The 9435-nt window shown below is 35.9% G+C and overlaps 1 protein-coding gene across 1 annotated transcript in view; it reads left to right on the forward strand.

Moving 5' to 3' along the window:
- ZC3H6 (zinc finger CCCH-type containing 6) overlaps nucleotides 1-7897 on the forward strand; it is a 48228-nt gene extending 40331 nt beyond the window's left edge. The window contains exons 8-10 of the mRNA XM_007470237.1: nucleotides 1198-1709; nucleotides 2029-2262; nucleotides 5429-7897. Coding sequence (XP_007470299.1) covers nucleotides 1198-1709; nucleotides 2029-2262; nucleotides 5429-6903 — 2221 coding nt within the window. The 3' untranslated portion in view covers nucleotides 6904-7897. The remainder of the gene's footprint in view (nucleotides 1-1197; nucleotides 1710-2028; nucleotides 2263-5428) is intronic.
- Nucleotides 7898-9435: the final 1538 nt, after the last annotated feature.

The following is a 9435-nucleotide window of genomic DNA, read 5'->3' on the forward strand; positions in this document are numbered from 1 at the left end:
AAAAAAAAAAAAAAAAAAAAAAAAAAGTATTTCTATTAAAGTCAAGAAGAAGACAAGTCTGTCCACTGCTTGGCTAAATATTATAGATTAGATCCTAGTCAATGCAAAAAGAGAAAGATATAGTAGATATGATTAGAAATGGTGGGGCAGACTCATTATTTGGGCATTTTCCCTTAGTAAACCCAAAGTAATCACTGAACTGCTTGGCTAAATATTATAGATTAGATCCTAGTCAATGCAAAAAGAGAAAGATATAGTAGATATGATTAGAAATGGTGGGGCAGACTCATTATTTGGGCATTTTCCCTTAGTAAACCCAAAGTAATCACTGACAAAACTATTAGAAGTTGTACAGTTGTTCCTGGGTGTCTGAGGAGGATTGGTTCCAGGAACTCCATGGATACCAAAATCCACAGATGCTCAAGTCCTTTATATTAACATGGTGAAGTATTTGCTTATAACCTTCATACATACTCCCGTATACTTTAAATAATCCCTGGATTATCTGTAATACCTAATACAATGCAAATGTTATGTAAGTAGTTGTGAATACAATGTAGATACTATGTAAATAGTTGCTGGAGTACAGCACATAAAGGTTTGCTTTCAGAACTTTTTGCAATTTTTTTCTTCTGAATATTTTCAATCTGCAGTTGGTTGAATCTGTGGATGCAGAACCTGCTGATATGGAGGCCCAACTGTAATTAAATTAGTAAAATGCCCAGAAAGAAGAGCAACATTCAAAAACTGAAATCTTTTTATGTCAAGCAATAACCAATTAGAAATTATAATACAAGCAGTACGGTTATATAGTATAATTCTAATTTTGTTATAAAAAGGTCTGTGTGCGCCTAGAAAAAGGATTAGAAGAGAACCAATCAAAAATTTATCTCTGGGTGATAGGATTAGAGATGAATCTTATTTATCTTTGTATTTTTCTGTATTTTTCAAAACATCAATATTAAGTTTTAGAACAGATGATAGTAAGCAGCAATTTAGAAAACTTGTGTGCTAGAATGAAGGCAAGATACATATGTTGGTGTTTCTACTTATAGACAATATGGAATAAATTGCTTCTTAAAAATATAGTTTTCTCTTCTGATACTGTAAAACATTCAACCAATATCTATTTAGAAATGTAACATTCTTGTTTGCCTCTTTTCTTTGAACTAAGAAATATTATTCTTTTGTCTACAGGCCACCAGCATTTTATAACAGTGCCTCACCACCAGGACCACAGTTTCAGGAAAGCAGCCCACATACTCAACATATGTATAGTTCTGGGTCAAGTCCAGGTCCCGGACCTAATATGTCTCAGGGACACAATAGTCCTGTGATGCACCCAGGCTCCCCTGGACATCATCCATGCGCAGGACCTCCTGGTCTACCAATGCCGCAGAGCCCACCTTTGCTGCCTGGTCCAGCTGGAATTGTAGGCCCTCACAGTCAAGCGGGAGTACTTGTTCAACCGGATACACCTTTGACACCACCAAATATGAGTGGCGCTTACCATTGCCCTGGCTTTCCAGAACACATGATGAAAGTACCTAGAGAGAATCACTGTTCTCCAGGTTCATCACACCTGCACAGTCCTGGTGAAATGCAGCTCAATACCAATTATGAGTCCTTACAAAACCCAGCTGAGTTTTATGATAATTACTATTCACAGCATGCTGTACATAATTTTCAGCCACCCAATAACTCTGGTGGTAAGCTTACCTTTTGAAATAACTCATTTCTAATTTAAAATACCTGGAGTCCTATTTTTCTTTAAAAGCATGGAAAGAATGCATGTTTTAAATAAAGCAACGTAAAATGTGATGAAATTGAAACATTAAAATATGATTTAAATTTAACCAAATATTTGTAACAATAGACCTTTAGATAACCTTGAAAAGTGCTTACAATCACATAATAATCTGATAATCAAATGTGATGTTATTGTAACTCAATTTCTTACAACTCACAGTGGTACTTGTCTAGTGGAGTTTTATGTTAAATCAGTCTCTTTCCGTGTTATGTATGTAGATGGGACGTGGCATGGTGAATTTGCCCAGCATCAGCCTCCTGTCGTTCAAGACTCACCTACCCGCGGGAGTGGGTCTGACAGCAGCAGTAATGTGACAGGCCATGGCCCCCTGCCTGCACCAGGTCTCCTCCCTGCAGTGCAGAGAGCTCTTTTTGTTAGACTTACTCAGAAATACCAAGAAGATGAAGAACCAGGCAGCACCCAACCTCAGCGGGCACCAAGCAAGGAAGAAGGTGTGTCAGGTGGTATGATAGCATCTTACCTATTTGGATCACTCAGTTCCTGAAATGGTCTTGAATAAGTTAAAATTTGAAAAAGGAGTTCCTGTGAACTATTCTATTTCCAATTTATCTCATAGCTCCTATCTTCTTGGGATTGATTGTAGTTTCCAGTGCCATTGATGCATTAGTAGTTAATGGCAAAGGGTTTGATTTGAAGCAATAAAGAGATCTGAAGCTGGAGTGTGAGGCCTGGGCAAGCAGACTTGCTATTAAGCCTTTTTTCTTTTTTCTTTTTTTTTTGTTTTTGAAGAAAAGAAGTAGAACAGGAACAAGATACCTTCCAGTTCAGGAATTTTAACCTGTAACTCAAGCTCAAAGTTATTTGATTATTAGATTTTCATGGGCAGAGGCTGTATACTTCAGGTTCTGCTATGTTATTAAGGAATATTATTTTTAATGTAAAAAACTACGTGGGGACACTAAGTTTCCCTTAGTATTTTTGATATTGGTAAGTGTACAGCAGTTAGTTAACTCAGTTAAGGGCAGAGAACTTTAAATCACCCAGTTCTTCTTATGAATTACAAAATTGATGTGTTTGGCCACTCTTAAACATGAAATTTAGGGCTTCCTTGGCAGTCCAGTGGTTAAGACTCTGCACTTCCACTGCAGGGGAGACGGGTTTGATCCCTGGGCTGGGAAGTTTTGCATACCTCGAGGTGCAGCCAAAAAAAAAAAAAAAAAAAAACCCATGAAATTTATGAATAACTATGTAAAACTAGATAACACTAGGTAGCTACAAGCTATTATATAAACATTGTTATGTTTTCAAAAAAGGTGTTATTAACTCTTCATTTATTTAGCATGACAGGGAAATGAGGAATTTCTAATAAGTTAATTCCTGTAAAATTTATGTGTACTCTTTTAGGTGCTAATTTTAATACGCAACCATTTTAATGGTAATCTTTCTTTAAAGTGTAACAAAGCTTTATGTTTTCATAAGTAAGAAAATTAAAACTTTTCTACATGATATAAAATTTCATACTATAACACTATAAAATTGGTAATGTTTTATGAGGCTTGTTTTCTCGGAATACAGAAAACTTCTTAAACAGCTAGGTTTTTTGTGTTTTTGTTCATTGTTAGAAATTTTATTGCCTTTATAAATTTTATTTGTCCTTTGATAAAATGCTGATAGAAACCTCTTAACTATCATTTTCTATCTAATATCTGCTTTCCACTGACCTTTCTCTACTGTTCTACTTTCTTTCTGCTCTATATTCATTTTTATTCCAACAAGAATTTAAGACTGCTTATAAAATACATTGATATGAAAGTGAAAATAAAATAGCATCTTACCTATTTGGATCAGATTTGGATTGTCTTACCTATCTGGATCAAGTACCAAATTCTATGAGGAGTGAAACTCCTATACAGGAATATTTAAAATAACTACAACAGCTGAAAGTGAATCACAAGTCTAGCTCTAGACTTCCTGGAAGTCAAAGAAAAAAAAAAAGCGATCCGGTGTCTAGAAGTAGTTTTTTCAGACACCGAGATATGAGTAAAACTTTTCGCCATTGTGATATAATATTGATATACTTTTTTAAGCCACATCCCCACCCTAAATACGAGTGCTTGTTTTTGTTGTTGCTGTTGTTTTGGTTTTGGTTTTGGCTTAAACAACAGATATTTATTGTCTCACAGTTCTGGGGGCCAGAAGTTTGAGATCTAGGTGTCAGCAGGGTGGATTCCTTCTGAGGGCTGTGAGGGAAGGATCTGTTCTATGTATTTGTTTTTTTAAATCTTTATTGGAGTATAATTGCTTTACCGAGTGCTTGTTTTGTCAGCACTGTCCTGTTCAAACTAAGTGTGTAACACTAAAGTTCGATGTTGTGGAAACACATTAGTGAGCAGTGAGATGAGGTAAAAGTGAGAATATATATGCTATTCTATTGATCCAAGATATTCTAGGATATGTATGAATATGTGTGTGTACATATGTTCATGTATGTGTGTATATATATGTATATATATGTGCGTGTGTACATATGTTCATGTATGTGTATATATATGTATATATATGTGTGTGTGTATATATACATATATATATATATACACACACACATATATGTATATGGCCAATTCAGAGATTACCTATGTGTGTTTTAATGGAGGGGAAGGAGACTCGCCCTCCTGAAGCATCAGTTTTTATTCCCTTCTCTACTAGAGAGAAGACCTCTGATGGTTAAGCGTCTTAACATTGTGCCTAATACACTAGGGTTACATAGGCTTTAAGAGTAAGGCCCGGGCTTCCCTGGTGGCGCAGTGCTTGAGAGTCCGCCTGCCGATGCAGGAGACGCGGGTTCGTGCCCCGTTTCGGGAGGATCCCACATGCCGCGGAGCGGCTGGGCCCGTGAGCCATGGCCACTGAGCCTGCGCGTCCGGAGCCTGTGCTCCGCAAATGGGAGAGGCCACAGCAGTGAGAGGCCCGCATAACGCAAGAAAAAAAAAAAAAAAAGAGTAAGGCCCAAAGTGTTCTCGTAAAGGTAAAATATATAAATTTTAGGCTGTTAGTTTTCTTTGTTGTTCTTAATTTAATGTTTGAATAATTAATATATTCACACATTCAAACATCTAAAAATATAGTATGAGTGAAAAGTCCCCACCTGAGCCCACACTTGCTTGGTTCCCTTTGCTTCCTTAACCATCGTTGTTAGTGTTTTGTTTTCTTTCCAGGTATTTTTTTTCATAGCTCTCCCTTGTTATCCTGATAAATCCAGAGCTATGAAGTTTAAGGGATTGCTTGAATTAAAGAGAGCCAAAACATTTCGGTATTCCTTTTCAAGAGGGTTTTCCCTTCTCCCCCAGCTCTGTCTTACCACACATTTCTGAGCTCCCTTTGACCAGTTGGAATGAAAGGTTCAGACTGTTCTCTGACGAGAAGGACATTCCACATGTTCTAATATCATACTTCTTTCTTTATAAAGTATAGTGACTGAATTGTTCATTGTTATACCACGTCTTATCTTGTTCCAGTGTTGAAACTCTGTCATTTCTATGTTGCGTTTTCTTGAAGTTAGACTACACTTATTCAGAAATAGTATATATGTTTTTTTCATCTTAATTAAGGCCAAATATGAATGCTTCATTCTTTACCATAGTTTTTGTCTGCATTTAGATGATACTGTTAACTGGTATTCCAGTAGTGAAGAGGAAGAAGGAAGCAGTGTCAAGTCAATACTGAAAACGTTGCAGAAACAAACAGAAACTTTAAGGAGTCAACAACAATCTTCCACAGAACTCAGCACTCCTACTGATCCAAGACTGGCTAAAGAGAAAAATAAAGGAAGCCAAGTGGTTGACCCTAGACTTAGGACTATCTCAAGGCAAGACGTTAGAAAATCTTCTGAGTCTACCCCACTGGATCTTAGACTTGCATGGGATCCCAGGAAATTAAGAGGGAATGGAAGTGGTCACGTAGGTTCTTCTGTGGGTGGAGCAAAGTTTGATTTACATCGTGGAAATGCTGGCCCTAATGTCAAACACAAAAGAGGAGACGATGATGATGAAGATACAGAAAGAGAACTGAGAGAAAAAGCTTTCTTAATACCTTTGGATTCTTCCCCTGGTATAATGCTCCAGGATCCAAGGTCACAACTGAGACAGTTTAGTCACATTAAAATGGATATTACCCTAACCAAACCCAACTTTGCAAAACACATCGTGTGGGCTCCAGAAGACTTACTTCCAGTCCCTTTACCTAAACCTGACCCAGTATCTTCAATCAATTTACCTCTGCCCCCTCTTATAGCTGATCAGAGGCTCAGTAGGTTGTGGAATACAAAAAGTGATCTTCGTCAAAGCACAGTGCCCACTGATGCAAAGCTAGCAGCCAAAGCCAAAACTAACACAGCAAACAGAGAAGGCTACTACCTGGAACAACTGGGAGACGCACCTAGTTCAGGAAGTAAATTAGGAGACCCTAGGCTGCAAAAACATTGTGATCCTAGACTTCACAGACTGCAGAGTACAGAGTCTCTTCAAGCAGTTATGAAGGATTCACATACATCAAAGGGTGCCCCTCATGTAGCCAGATCAAACTCTGGTTCATCACAGCCCTTAGGGGCAGTATCTAGCAATTCTGGTCCCGGGGCTTTGCCTCCATATGCCCCTAAACTCTCATCTTCAGCTGGCCTTCCCCTGGGAACTCCAGGTTCAGTCCTTAGTGCTATTAGTTTGTATGACCCTAGGGAGCGTAGTTCATCATCTACATCAGAGCTAGCAACAGAAAATGCAGAGAGCCAGAAAAAAAGTGGTGGTTTGAAAAGTAGTGATAAAAACGACCCTCCTCCTGGAGAAGCAGTCCTACCACAGAAAATCGCTCCGAACGTGGACGTCCCTGTTGATGGGCCAGCTGACCCAGAGGCAGATATTCTTGGGAGTGCCGGTACCGTTCAGGTCCCAGCCGTGCACAGTCTTCCGATTCAGGCATTAACAGGCTTAATTAGACCCCAGTACAGCGATCCAAGACAGTCAAAGCAGCTGGGTCAGGTGAGCCCTACCCCAGATGATGACCCTCGTAGAGCAACAGATGACAAATCTCTGAAAGAGGTTTTTAAAACTTTTGATCCAACTGCTTCACCGTTTTGTTAGCTATTGTGTAGTTAAGCAGTTCTTTCCACTCTTGTGACTGTTGCAGTCCCCTGCTGTTTTGTAACTGGTTTACCTCTATAGTTTATTTATTTTTAAATTATAAACACTTTTCAGCTGCTAGTATCAGAACCACATGAACTTGTATCCTCTAAAGCCTGTGGTATTTTATATATTTTTATAATTTTAAGAGACTGTAGTAATTGACATAGAAACCTATATATCATGTTAGCTTCAGTAAAAGTACTTTTATTGTAAATAAACCATCATGAACTCAACACTCTGCCTGAATATATGCCAGTTGTCTTTCATAATCAGTGTTTAGATAAATGATTACCACTTTTATATGGTTATTAGTTTCAAGCAATATAATGTACATTACTTTTCAGAAACAGTATTTTGACTAGGATCCTATTTGTCAACACAGAACTGATTAATATGTAATGCTGACTGCTAGCTAAAATGTAAAATGAAGTAAAACATTTTAAAAATCATAATTAGCAGAGCAGTTCATGTTTAAGGGCATCACTTTTATTAGTACTGGCAATATTATTTGTGTAAATGAAGCATTTGAATGTTGTACCTTTTAAAAGTATTTTATGGTATACTGTATCATAGAAGTTGGAGATATATAAATACAATGTTTTGCTAAAATGAAAAATTCCCGAGTTCTCTAACATAACTTTTTAATTTTTCATATTAATAGTTATGAGTTACTGCTGTGTTACATTATGATGTTTATGCGTTTCGATGTTTTTTGTCTTTAGCAGCATAATGTATATTACTTTTTCAAATGATGTAGCTGCAATAATTGTATCCATCATGACTTTGGCAATTTTTAACAAAATTTTAAAAGATCCAGTGAGTCTGTGGTGATTATTTCATTGATAATGTTTTAAATGTCCAGGTTCTATATTTTTTCTTAAATAGCAAGAAAACACAGAGATGGTATAGTCCACTGTATATGGCTACCAATAAAGAATCTCTTTCAGATCTCACCTGACTGGCATTCTATAACAGAGGAGACTGCCTGGTGTTTTAATGTATTCAATGTCGTCATAGTTCGGAAACCTCCTGAATTGATTAGAGGTTGTATTTTTATGAAAAATAATTTGTACTCATTCTTGTATATTTATTGCAGTATATAAATAATGGCAACCCTACCTGTTTTATACATATATTATTTATAACTAAAACTAAGTAGTACACTTAGTTTCAGGCTAAGTGTATATATTAATATCTTGAACTAGAGGTATGTGACAGTATTTGCTAGTAACAACTCTAATAAGTAACTTGAAAAGGAGTATTTCATTATAAAAGATAATGGAAGTAGAGGAAATCAGTCCTTGAGAAGTGATTTTTAAAATATACAGCAAAATATTTATGTGGGAACCTAACACTCAGATAGCATATGGTTTAATACTAATGTATATCCTTTCTATTCCCTTCTTCACTTTTTACTTTTTTTGCTCTGATTCCGTGCTTAAATGGGGTTGCAGTTAAGTGAACAAGAATTCTGCCTGCCTACCTAAGAAGTTCATTGTGTTCTAAGTGGAAGGACAGTTGTTCAGGGGAATGTGAGTTCCTACTATTTATACTTTGGTTGCATTGTAGCCTAAAATGGTTCTGGATAATGTTTTGGGGTTAAAAAATGCCGTTTAAAGCCACGATAGAAAGAATTTTCTGACTTACTATCCAAACGAACTTTATTGTTAATTGAAAAGTCAATAAAATGGATAAAACTGACAGAAAAAAATATATAGGCACATTTATATTCCTATGAATAATATTCCCTTATCAGGATAAAATCAGTAAAATTGCTGAATTTTAGTAATTAAATTGAAAATTTTAGCAAATCTTTAATTCATGATTTTATAATTATTGTAAGTGATGCTGTTTACTTTTAAAATATCACACAAAAAAAGATAATTTGGATTGTTAAAGATCAAAATGGAATCCAAATTTTTTTCCAGATTCTTAACAGAAGATCCTTTTTACTAAGAGAGATGTTAAAAGATTAATTTAACAACCATTAGTACTTACTTACTAAGTAAGTTCATTTACTTAGTATTCTTGAGCCCCTGTTACATCGGCTAGTGGCCTAGAGGCTATTTTACAAGAAAGTTTGAACTTACCTTCAAATTTAACAATATATTTCTTACGAAAATGTTTTATTTATGTTTAAAATAATGATTTTTTATTTGTAATGCTTTTTAATTGAGATAACTTTAGGGAATATTCTGTTATATCCTATCAACCTGGATTATCTTAATATTCTTTTTTCCCATTTTCTTACCAAAATTTAATAGGTAGCCATTCTCTCTAATTAATAAGCTCCTTGCAAGGTGAATTGGTGTTTTTAGAATCCATCTAATTTGATTTTACACTATTACACTGAAAAGTACATTATGTCCCTATTCTTAGAAGCCAAACATTTACAGATAACAGAAATAACTGTGTCTTTAAAGAGTCTGCTAGACTCATTGGTTGAGATGTAACTTAACTATTCATACTGGTTTGTGAGAGTTTTATACC

This window comes from Lipotes vexillifer, unplaced genomic scaffold, assembly GCF_000442215.2.
Source record: "Lipotes vexillifer unplaced genomic scaffold, Lipotes_vexillifer_v1.1 scaffold1139, whole genome shotgun sequence".
Classification (NCBI taxonomy): domain Eukaryota; kingdom Metazoa; phylum Chordata; class Mammalia; order Artiodactyla; family Lipotidae; genus Lipotes; species Lipotes vexillifer.